Genomic DNA, 13010 nt, shown 5'->3' with positions numbered 1-13010 from the left:
GCACAAGGGTTGCTTTTTCTCCACATCCTCAACAGCACTTGTTGTTTCTTACATCACCCTGTATTTTACACTGATCTTATATTATGTGGGATAAATGAATTTAGATATCTAACAGGAACCACATAGTAGTATTCAAATATTTCTATGTCGCATGTAATTTTAAACTTATTTGTCTGTTATTTAGTATAAGAACAGAAACATTAATTTAAAAAATAGTTGATATCTCATATTCCAAACTGTTATTATACACTGCTAGTGTGAATTCTTTACTTAATTTAATGTAAAACTCAGATTTTTCTTTCAAAACACCAAATGTACTTGGCTAAGGGTTAACTATTACAGATGCAAATTAGTTTGAAGTCATGCTCCAGAAATATTTGGGCTGGCATGGTTCTTTTGATAGTTCTTAAAAGCAGATGTAATGTAACATTGGTATATCTCAAAAGCATCTGTAGAGCAAACGCATGTCACTACTTCTCTGTCCTCTTTTCTAAAGAAGTCTCTCCATGATACACAGATTGTATGCAAGTGACACTAGGTTGCACCTGGGTGGCTCAGTTGGTTAAGTGTCTGACTTCGGCTCTGGTCATGGTTTCACAGTTCATGAGTTCAAGCCCTCCATCAGGCTCTATGCTGACAGCTTAGAGCCCGGATCCTGCTTCGGATTGTGTGTCTCCCTCGCTCTTTCTCCCCCTCCCCTGCTCACCTTCTGTCTCTCTCTGTCTTTCAAAAATAAATAAATGTTAAAAAAAAAAAAGTTTTAAACAAGTGAAAGTAGATATACTAGCTCTTCTTTTCAGCCTTCTCTTTAAAATCCCATTGTCAGACACATCAAAAAGAAAAAAGAGAGAGGATTTTGAGAAGATGGTGTCAGAGAACCATAGACTCACCTTGTCCCACAAATACAACTAGATAACTATCAAATCATCTAAATACCTCAGAAATCAATGTGAAGACAGCAAAACAAATGCCACAACTAAAGTTAGAGAAGAAGCCACATTGAAAAAGTAGGAAGTGCAGAGACGTGGCTTGGGAGAGAAACTATTCATGGCCACTGAGGTAGAGGGAGCCACAGTTGCATAGAAAAGTAAAAGACAAATTTGCATACCAGGAGTGCATGGAGAAAATAAATCCCCACAGAATTGGCTTAGAAAATGAGAGGGACCAAATTTCTTTAGTTCTTACAACTATAAGGGCTTTAAAACATGAGGTTTTAAGGTCAGTGGGCTTGGGTCAGTGAGAGCCCAGAGGACACTGGGACTGCTCTTGGAGAAAAAGCAGGCCAAAGAGCCCAAGGACATACTGCACAGAAACAGTGACCTGAAGAACACCTGGGACACACACTGGGGAGGTTAGTTGTTCATGTCAGAGTATGGCCGTCAGAGTATGGCCCAGAGGCAGCATTCACAGAGACCAGTCCAGGAACAAAGGAGCTGGAAGGGTCTCTTCCATTTCCCATCCGTGGCCCTCAGCATAGACACAGAGTGGGAACCAGTGCAGCTACCTAATTTGCTTACTCTAAGCCCCACCCCCTATACTTGGTGGAACTGCCTTCTCAGTCCCAATGTGGTAGGTCTTCTCCCCCAGAGGACACGCTCAAACCCCTGCCAGTACCACATCTCCCCATCTGCAAGTGTTGTGAGGCCTCAGTTCCCGTGGCATCAGTAACAGGTCTCATTTCACAAGCAAACCAGAATATACCTAGTTACAATGTGCCACATTCAGGCCAGGGACCAAGCACTGCCCACAACAGGCAAAGAGAGCCTCTGCAAATGACTGGCCTGAAGGATAAAGCCTCCAGGACACAACAGCAGACCACACATAGCACACATTGGAACGGTATCTGGAAGCACCAGGCCCAGGGAAATAGGGACCACTACATTGCAGGATACTACAGGACTTCATAAAGCCATTATCCTAAAAAACAGGAGACAGAACTGACTTTTCTAACACCATAAACAGGCACAGTGACTTAGACAAAATGAAAAGACAGAGGAATTTGTCCGAAATGAAAAAAAAAACAGGACAAGGCCACAGCTGGAGATCTAAGTGAAACAGATTTAAGTAACATGCCTAGGGGAGAATTTAAAGCAATGATCATAAGGATACTCACTAGACTTGAGAAAAGAGTGGAGGACATCAGTGAAGTGATTAACATAGAGATAGGGAATAATATAGCAGAGATAGAAGTCTCAATAAATGAAATGAGAAACATGCTTGATGGAATGAAGAGCAGGATGGAAGAAACAAAGGAATGAATTAATGACATAGAAGACAGAGTCATGGAAAGTAATCAAGATCAACAAAAGAGAGAAACAAGAATCCTGCAAATTAGAATAGACTTAAGGAACTCAGTGACTCCATCAAACGTAATAAAATCCGTATTATAGGAATCCTAGAAGAAGAGAGAGAAAAGGGATCACAAAGTTTACTTGAAGAAATGATAGCTGAAACTTCCTAATCTGGGGAAGGAAACATCCAAATCCAGGAGGAATAGAGAACCTCGAAAAAAATTAACAGAAGTATATCCACACCAAGACATCTTGTAATTAAAATGGAAAAGATAGATATAAAGAAAAAATATTAAGAGACACAAGATAAAAGAAGACAGTTACAGGGGCACCTGGGTGTCTCAGTCAGTTAAGTGTCGGATGCTGGAGGCATCACAATTCCAGACTTCAAGTCATATTACAAAGCTGTAGTAATCAAAACAGTATGGTACTGGCACAAAAATAGACACATAGGTCAATAAAACAGATCAAAAACCCACAGTTATATGGTCAATTAATCTTCAACAGAAGAAAAAAGAATATCCAATAAGAAAAAATAGCCTCTTCAACAAATGATGCTGAGAAAACTGGACAGCAACATGCAAAAGAGTGAAACTGGATCACTATCTTTCACCACACACAAAAGTAAACTCAAAATTGAGTGAAGGCCTAAATGTGAGACCTGAAACTATAAAAATCCTAGAGGAGAGCACAGGCAGTAATTTCTCTGACATCAGCCATAGCCATTTTTTTCTAGAAAGGTTCCCTGAGGCAAGGGAAACAAAAGCAAAAATAAACTATCAGGACTACATCAAAATAAAAAGCTTTTACACAGTGAAGGAAACAGTCAACAAAACTAAAAGGCAGTTTATGGGAGAGAAGATATTTGCATATGACAGATCTATAAAGGGTTACTATCCAAAACATATAAAGAACTTCTAAAACTCAATACCCCAAAAGCAAACAATCCCATTAGTAAACGGGCAGAAGATATGAACAGACATTTCTCCAAAGACATACAGATGTTCATCATCACCATCAGGGAAATGTAAATGAAAACTACAATGAGATATCACCTTATACTTATCAGAATGGCTAAAATTAAAAACATAAGAAACAGCAAGTGTTGGCAAAGATGTGTGGAAACAGGAACCCTTGTGAACTATTGGTTAGAATACAAACTGGTGTAAAACAGTATGGAAGTTCCTCAAAAAATTAAAAATAGAACTACCCTACGATCCAGCAATCACACTATCACACTACTGAGTACTTACCCAAAGAATACAAAAACACTAATTCAAAGGGATACATGCACCCTGATGATTATAGCAGATTATCAACAATTGCCAAATTATGAAAGCAGCCCAAGTGCCCATTGATTGAAGAATAGATAAAGAAGATGTGGTATATGCATACAATGAAATAATATTCAGCCATAAAAGGAGTAAATCTTGCCATTTGCAACCATGTGGATGGAGCTAAAGAGTATGTTGCTAGGGGTGCCTGCTTGACTCAGTCAGTTAAGTGTCCAACTTCGGCTCAGGTCACGATCTAATGGCTTGTGGGTTCGAGCCCCACATCCCACTCTGTGCTGACAGCTCAGAGTCTAGGGCCTGCTTCAGATTCTGTATTTCCCTTTGTCTCTCTGCCCCTCTCCTGCTTGTGCACTTGCTCACTCAATCACGTGTGCTCTCTCTCTCTGTCTCTCAAAGATAAATCAATAAACATTAAAAAAAAGAGTATAATGCTAAAAAAAAAAATAAGTTAGCCAATTAAGGAGAAATACCATATGATTTCACTCATACGTGGAATTTAAGAAACAAATGATCATGGGGAAAATAAGAGAGAAACTGAGAAATAGACTCTTGATAGAGAACAACCTGGTCCTTACCAGAGGGAAGGTGTGGGGGGAATGGGTGAAATAGGTGATGGGGTCAAAGAGTACACTAATCATGAGTACTGAGTACTTCTTGTACTATGTACTTGTTGAATCACTACATTGTACACTTGAAATGACTATAACACTGTATGTTAACCAAACTGGAATTAAAATAAAAAACTTAATAAAAAATAAAATCCCATTATCACCTGTATACCTATATCCTAATAATATTTGACTCCCACATTTACAAGGAAATCTAGCTTTATTTTTTGTGACTTTGGCCATTCTGTCTTCTTTTCCCAAACAGCAGAAGAGAAGAAACATATCAGAGTAGAGTAAAACCTTGGTTTGCGAGCATAATTTGTTCCAGAAACATGCTTGTAATCCAAAGCACTTGTATATCAAAGCGAATTTCCCCAAAGAAGTAATGGAAAATCAGATGATTCATTTTTACAACACAAAATATTCCTATTAAAATTATTACAATAATATAAAATACAAAATATAAAGAAAAATAAATAAACCCATACTTACCTTCAAAACCTTTGTGTATGGTGTGAGGGAGATGAGAAGGGGAGGGTCATTGTGTAGGATGACTTTCACTATCACTGACAGAATCACTGCTATCTATTGGCTCCATGGAATTTTTTTTCTTTTCGTGGAACTTTAACAAGAAACCTATCCAATGACCTAGAATGAAGCAAAAGGCATTCTTAATCTTACTCTTGTATGGAAAGGCAAAGGACTGTCCATAGGTGCTTTGAAGTGACAAAAAGTATGCTAGTGCCAATCGTGGGCACTTCAAACATTCTGAAAAATCACTGATTTCTGCCAAGCACCATGGCCTGAGACCGAGCATTTGAACTTGAAAGACGATCACCCACAGTCCCGCAGCAAGAGAGAAAGAGAAAAACCCTTGGCTCAGTTGTGATCATGTGACATTCAACATCACGTACTACTCGTATTGCAAGACATTGCTCATTTATCAAGTTAAAATTTATTAGAAATGTTTGTTTGCCTTGTGGAACACTCACAGAACAAGTTACTAGCAATACAGGGTTTTACTGCATTAGTAAATGCTGCTGGAGCATTCATTCATTTACAGGTATTTCACATGAACAATTTGTTGTAACTGGCAGCTTGGAAGAGACAGAGCCATAGAGATAAATGTTAGCAGTGAAAAGTGTATCCATCTGTGCTTTGCTACTGCTTCCTTGGATTTATCACATGGTTCCACTCTAGGTTGGCTGGAGCTGGGAGAAAAAAATGACTAGAATTTATTTTATTGTTGTTATGTTTTGTTTATATGTTTTATTTATTTTTTTGGTGACCTAGGTATTTATATAATAGATGGATTATTGAAATATGTTCGATGATGGATTATTGAAACGTGTTCAGTACTTTTTGAAGCTTGTGTGATGTCATAGATTTGCACTGTTTTTTTTAGGATAAGCTTCCAGATGACCAATATCAGGAAAAGACAGCAATGGACTTGGCAGCTGAGCAGCTGCGCCTTTGGCCTTCTCTGAGCAAATCAACTCAGCAGGAGCTGGTGCAACGTGAGGAAAGCACTGTCTTCAGTCAGGCCATTCATTTTGCAAACCTCATGGTCAACCTGCTAGTTCCATTGGATACAAGTAAAAATAAGCTCCTAAGAACATCAGCACCAGGCGACTGGGAGAGTGGGAGCAACAGCATTGTCACAAACAGGTACCAAAATGTGCACACACAGACCTCCTATTCTTGTCTTAGAAGACAATATAAACCATTTTGGACAAATACTGCTGTACATATTTCAAAAACTTAAGCATTTTTCTTATCTTCAGACTTGCCCAACTATATTAAAAGGCCTTCACTTCATCTGATTATTCTTTTTTTTTTTTTTTTTTAATTTTAGAGATTGGGGAGAGGGGCAGCAAGGGGAGAAAAAGAGAGAGAGAGAGGGAGAATCCTAAGCAGGCTCCACACTGAGTGCAGAGCCCATCGTGGGGCTAGATCCCATGACCTAAGCTGAAATCAAGAGTCAGACGTTCAACCAACTGAGCCACCCAGGTGCCCCTCTTGTGACTATTCTTAACTGTCTCCCACACTCTCTTCTTTTTCGTGACCTAATATTTCAAATGTCTCACCCAATACAGATCAAGCCCTTCAGTTACTTTCTGCCATAGCAATTTACAGAAAGCAGTCTGGAAAATTACTAATGAACTTCTTGCCAAAGTGATTATTTGTTTCTTGGCCCTCCTTTTTTCAGTGTATGCATTGCATTTGTCTATAATCATGTCCTCAACCATGCCTTGCTTTCAACCCTACAATGACTTCCAGTATCACTGAGAATAAACCCATGGGTTACAAGGCCTAACAGGATTGGCCCCTGACAATTGCTCTGACCTTATTTCCTATCATTCTTCTGTCAGTGAAACTGGTCTCCCTGCTAATGCTAATCCTCACTCTAAGCATAGTACTGCCGCAGCATTTTTGTACTTCTTCCCACAATCTGAAATACTCTCCCTGAAATAGTCACAACAATCACTCCCTCACTTCATTTAATTCTCTGCTCACGTGTCATCTACCTGGAGAGGCCTTCCTGACTTCCTTATCTTAGTAGCATATCCATCACTCTGTCTCTTACCTTGCATTTTTTTTCTTTCATGACACTTTCTACAACCTGATTTATTTTCATGTATTTGCTTATTGTATGTCTCATTCATTGCTGTACCCCCAGATCTTTGCATGTAGTAGACAATCAGTAAATATTTGGTTGACCATATGATTAAATGAATCAATAAATGAACTGCATCCCCAACAGCAGTGAAATTTTAACCTTTTAGGTCTTCAGTGATGCACTAACATCCTGGTAGTTCTTCTCTCATAAAGCCTTCTCAGGCTCTTTCAGGAAGCTTCTCTTCTCTTTCCATTCTCAATCCCTCTTCCAAGCTCTCCAAACTCTCTTAGAAACTCATCCACAAGCCCATATCTCTGACCTCAGCGTCTCAATCCCCCTGTCCCAGATACTTCATTTTTGTCAAGAACACTTAAGAGCTTCTGGTCTTTCAGTATAGACTACTCTTTGTTGTTTTTAAGTCAGTCTTTTGCACCATGCAGTCAGCTGCACAGATCTCTTATTTCTTCCCACAGAGTTATTTTATGTGAAAAGTATAGCCTAGGCCTTCATCACTTCAAACTATAGATAACCATGTTACTTGAAAGTCTGCCTAGTGAATGGCTAAGGCACTCAAGTTCTTTAGTGCTTTGGGATGATATGAGGCCATAGACATTGCTTAGCTTTTCTTTAAAGCTGATTCAGCTAATGTGGGTAGATTTGGAGGAAAGAGAACTGAGTAGGTTAGAACAAGCAAATGAGTCCTTCTCATGATTAGCAGTCTAAAAGAAGGCATGGGAAGCAGGAGTAATTGTTGAATAGTGGGAACCGAATAAGCAGCAAGTACAGGGATGGAGCTTTCACATCTACTCCATTTCCAATTTATTCCCTTCTGTTGCATGATTTTATCACATACAGAAGATTGATGGCTTCACAGTGACTAAAAGGGTTGTGGTTCACTCAGAGAACTATTGGCAAGAAAAGGGTTCACAGGGCAGTTTCGTTCTTCCATTTGGAAAAATATGCTGTTTTCTGGGAAAAATTCCTTTACTTTGCCTACCAGGGAACATGTCCCCCAGTTGTCAAAGACCAAAGATAGCCATATTACTTTGTCTGGTTCTATGTGGTAATTACCTTGAGAGAACAGGGTTGTTTTTTTTTTTTAGAAGGTTCAAGTATCAGATAATAAATGAAAGAGTCTATTTTTGTTTTAGTTTCTGTGGTTCCTGAGTTCCTTTTTAGGAGAATGACAGAAGGTATTTCTTACAAAAACAAATATGGGTCCAAAGGACAATGCCTGACAGTAGCTTTCAAATGCAGACAAGTAGAATATTGTAATGTAAGCAAATTAAATTGCTATGGAAATTGACTGTGATAGACCAGTCATTTGTTACACTTGAGTACTGACTATGATTTCGTTCCTTGACTTTCTCAGTATTGCAGGAAGTGTAGCTGAGAGCTATGATACAGAAAGTGGGTTTGAAGATTCAGAGAATAATGACATAGCCAATTCTGTTGTGCGATTCATTACCCGATTTATTGACAAGGTTTGCACAGAAAGTGGAGTTACTCAGGATCACATCAAGAGCCTTCATTGCATGATACCAGGTAAACCAGTTTGCAGATTAAATTAGAGAACCAGAATATTGGAGATAGTTAAGTAAGAATTATCTCCAAAGCTATTTATTATGCTTAGCCATGCTATTTATTTATGTTCTAATTAAATTTTGTTAATATTTCTAAATTGTGGTAAAATGTTTGTAACATAAAATTTGCCACTTTAAACTATTTTAAGTATAAAATTCAGTGATACTATGGTGTGCGGTCATCACCATTATCTATTACCAAAACTTTTTCACCACCCAAATCACATCACACTTGATACCCATTCGTCAGTAACTCCTCATTCTCCATCCCAATAGCCCCTGGTAACTTCTTTTTTTTTTTTTTTTTTTAATTTTTAATGTTTTTTATTTATTTCTAGGAGAGAGAGAGAGAGATAGCGTGAGCAGGGGAGGGTCAGAGAGAGAGGGAGTCACAGACTGAAACAGGCTCCAGGCTCTGAGCTGGCAGTCAGCACAGAGCCCGACGCGGGGCTCGAACCCACGAACCGCGAGATCATGACCTAAGCGAAAGTCGGACGCTTAACCGACTAAACCACCCAGGCGCCCCGCCCCTGGTAACTTCTATACCTCTGTGAATTTGCCTATTCTCGGCAAATAGACTAGATATTAGTCTAGATAGACTAAATAGACTATAATATTAGTCCTTTTTGTCTGACTTCTTTCACTTAGCATAATATTTTCAAGGTTTGTCCATGTTATAGCAGGTATCAAAATGTCATTCCTTTTTATGGCTGAATAATACCCCATCATATGGATATACCACATTTTGTTTATATGTGCATCTCTTGATGGACATTTGGGTTGTTTCTGCCTTCCGGCTACTATGAATATTCCCGTACAAGTATCTGTTTGAGTCCTTATTTTTTATCTTTGTGGTATATACCTAGGAGTGTAATTGCTGCATCATATAGTAATTCTGTGTTTAACCACTTGATCTACCAAACTGTGATTAGTTTTTAATTCTGAAATATTCAGAATTTGTATTCTGCTTATTTTGTGCTCTTTCATTTTGAATACTCTGACTTATCCTAGGAATTGTAGCTATGCACATTGAGACCCTAGAAGCAGTACATCGAGAGAGTAGAAGACTCCCACCAATACAGAAGGTAATTATTCTAGACTACATGTTTTCAGGGTATAACATCTCTTCTTAAAAACAGCAACAATAGGCTGGCATGCCCCAGAAAATACCTTCCTCTAACTTTTTACAGAGATTAACTCCAGTTTTATCGTGTAGATCCTCATAAAACAGATACTGAAGTAGAATCGGAGATTCAACAAAGAAGCATTAATAGCCTCTTGTTGAGCCTACTTTTATAGGCAGGTCATAAATTATGAACATTTGAACTTTTAAGCCCAAGCCAAGATTTTATGCCCTGCCTACTTCCAGAAAAAAGGACTTAAGGGAGTTACCATAAAAATACCAGGTTCCTGAATCTATATATATTACAAGCATACATCACAAGCTTCTAGGAAGTCTATTAAAAATTGAGAACCCAGAATCCCACCCCAGCCTCTTGAATTGGAGTTCCCTGAGACTCGGTCTGGGAATATATACTTTAATAAGCCTTCCAGATGATTATTTTGCAGCTAGTCTGGCACCAGTCTGTAAACCAGTCAGGACCCTCTTACCGATATAACAGAACTATTAAAAATAAGTTTAAAGGAAAAAGCAGAAGCTGGATTCTGTCAGAAATCTGAGACACAGTGATCATTATAACTTTGGCATTGCATTTAGCTCTGAGTTTCCTAGAGCAAACAAAAAAATTGTGCTGATCTATATAGTTTTTATTGCTTAGTAAAAAATAAATGTATTAGATCCTCAGGAGAGGTGAATTTTTTTCTAGCACTGGTATCTTCAGAGGACTGTATCATGTGGTTGTGTATTTCCCAAGATGTGTAAATGTTCATTATTTGGCATTTATTGTGTTAATCTTCAGTGAAGACCTAGAAGAATAGGTCCTTTTAAAGATGCATCTATTTTTCTAAGAATTTGTTTCTTAAATTTACAGAAGTAACAATGCTCTTTGAATAAAATTGAAGCATTAAAGAAATACACATTCTACAAAGTGAAAGTCTTTCATGGTTTTTCCAACCCCACCTCACCTCCCCCCTTAACCATGATAGTACCACCTTTAAACAGTTCGGTTCATATTCTCACTTTTTCTTTTTCTAGAAAAGGGAGTTATAATATACATACTGGTTTGCAACTTGCTTTTTTTTTTAACTTAATAATGTATCCTTGATACCTTTCTATGACAGTACATATAGATCTATGTTATTTTTGTAATGCTTCCAAAATGTTCCATTGAATAGATATTTTAAACATTTTAGTAATTTCTAATTATTTTAGTGCTAATAAACAAAGAATCTTTTCACATTTGGATGCAAAAACATCATTTCTACCTCTTCCCAAATCTATTTTCTTATTTTAGCTACCTGAGTAGTCTGACTTGGGCTTTTTAGATTTGCAATTAAAAAGATAACTTTGGTCTAAGTTTTGGAAACCCCCCAAGATTTGTGTTTAAGATGCTTTTTCTGTTGTTAGCCCAAAATTCTTAGACCTACTCTACTGCCAGGAGAAGAAATTGTCTGTGAAGGTCTTCGAGTCCTGCTAGACCCTGACGGAAGAGAAGAAGCCACCGGAGGCCTTCTTGGAGGCCCTCAGCTACTGCCAGCAGAAGGAGCCTTGTTCCTCACCACATACAGAATTCTGTTCAGAGGAACTCCCCATGATCAGCTGGGTATGCCTCATATTAATGCCATCAGAACATGAATATACATGTGCTTCTTGAGTTTTGATTCCATTTGTGTGCAGTAATTTGCAGATCATTTCAGATTCAAAGTAAGCCTTTTGTCACCAAGTATTTTTGGAATACTTTTGTCTGTCAAAGCTAATCATAATTTGTATTATAGAGTCTAATTTAAAGAACCAAGGGTATCTTCTAAACAGTAAATCAAGGGTTCAGTCACTGAAACAATCATAATTTCATGAGGAAGCATATTGTGACTTACGGATAATCGCAGTATGTAGCTGCTCACAGTGTCTCCTGCTGATTTGTCCCACTTTTCTGAGTCTTGCAGTTAATTGTAAGGCTCAGGTCTTCCAGATGCATGATCCCTTTTGTGGAAGGATATGCTAAGCATCGCAAGGTTGTATAAAAAACTAACCCCATTTCACTCTTGGCAAACTTCCGTCACTAAACTCCCTCAACCTCTATTTCTCTTTTCTACTAATGTATACATTCTTCCATATTAGAAAGGAATAGTATGCCCTATTAAGTCTGAATTCTCTTCTTTAAATCACTGTAATCTCTATGTAAACTAATATGGTTGATGGGGAAAGCACATAAGATTTGGGGCAAAACTGTTGGTCTCCAAATAAGAAGCTCAGATTTAGATTTCTGATGACTAATCTTAAGTTAAGTCTTAAGTTATAAAAGCCCCCTGTTTTGAGAATAGGGAATTGGGCTTGATTGGTGATAATTCGGTGGTTGTCCCTCTACCTTGACCACATATTTGAATTAGCTGGGAAGCTCTAAAAAATGAAAAAAAAAAGCTATCAAATTGTGCCCAACCCTCACACAGTTGAATTAATACCCCAAATCGGATTTTAGGAATGGGGAGACCCAAGCATCTGTGCATTTTTAATCCCCAGAAGTGATTATGATGCATAGTAAGGATTGAGAACCAGGGATAAATGGTCATTTAAAGTTCCTTCTTCATCTGAAATTATTCATTCAGTAACATTTGATGAGTATGTACTATATGCATTGTGCTATATGTGGTATCTTTGAAATCTCGCAATTGTGTAATTCCTTTCTTGGATACATCAAGATGGCTTATTATCTTGTACATAAAAGAGTGTTTACCATATAATAAGCAAAAAGCTCATAAAATTCAGTAAACAAAATGGATCTATAGGAATAGTTATATTCATTTTGTGGGTTTTTTTTGTTTTTATTAGTTATATTCATTTTGAAAGAGTGTAAATGAGCAACTTTTTTCAGCCCTCTCCTCTCATATTACTATACATAAATTATATTTGTATTTGCAAGCAAATGTAATTTTAAAAGAACCTAAATATCCAGTACTTTTTTTGGTACTACAACTTGTGAGCTCAGTGGCCACAATAATACATTTGGGGCAGATACATATGAGATACTTGATCACTTAACTTATTCTAGTTTATTTCTTTTAAAGAAAGAAAATATGAAAACCATATTTAGTGTGAAAGTTTCTATTGTTCTCTTGTTTTTTCCTGTCAATTTTGGGGCTAATGTTGTAATTTAGGGAAATTATTTTTATCAGAGAAGCCTTCTTTTTTTTTTTAATTAATTAATTTATTTATTTATTTATTTACTTTTACAAATAGTTTATTGTCAAATTAGTTTCCACATAACACTCAGTGCTCATCCCCACAAGTGTCCTCCTCCATGCCCATCCCCCCCTCCCCCCCACATCCATCAGTCCTCAGTTTTTCTCAGCATTCAAGAGTCTCTCATGGTTTGCCTCTCTCCCTTTCCCCCACCATTTCCCCCCTTCTTCTCCCCCTTGTCCCTCCATCAAGTTCCTCCTAATCCTCCTATACGTGCAAACATGTGATATTTGTCCTTCTCTGCCTGACTTATTTC

At 37.8% G+C, this 13010-nt stretch overlaps 1 protein-coding gene across 2 annotated transcripts in view; it reads left to right on the top strand.

The window, feature by feature from the left end:
* SBF2 (SET binding factor 2) overlaps positions 1-13010 on the top strand; it is a 521490-nt gene that overhangs the window by 428502 nt on the left and 79978 nt on the right. For both annotated transcript variants that reach the window (XM_039244607.1, XM_039244608.1), the window contains exons 19-22: positions 5600-5862; positions 8187-8359; positions 9409-9482; positions 10925-11120. In XM_039244607.1, the coding sequence (XP_039100538.1) occupies positions 5600-5862; positions 8187-8359; positions 9409-9482; positions 10925-11120 (706 nt within the window). The remainder of the gene's footprint in view (positions 1-5599; positions 5863-8186; positions 8360-9408; positions 9483-10924; positions 11121-13010) is intronic.

This window comes from Hyaena hyaena, unplaced genomic scaffold, assembly GCF_003009895.1.
Source record: "Hyaena hyaena isolate Hyena2069 unplaced genomic scaffold, ASM300989v1 scaffold_245, whole genome shotgun sequence".
Classification (NCBI taxonomy): domain Eukaryota; kingdom Metazoa; phylum Chordata; class Mammalia; order Carnivora; family Hyaenidae; genus Hyaena; species Hyaena hyaena.
This window is presented reverse-complemented; position numbering and strand designations above follow the sequence as displayed.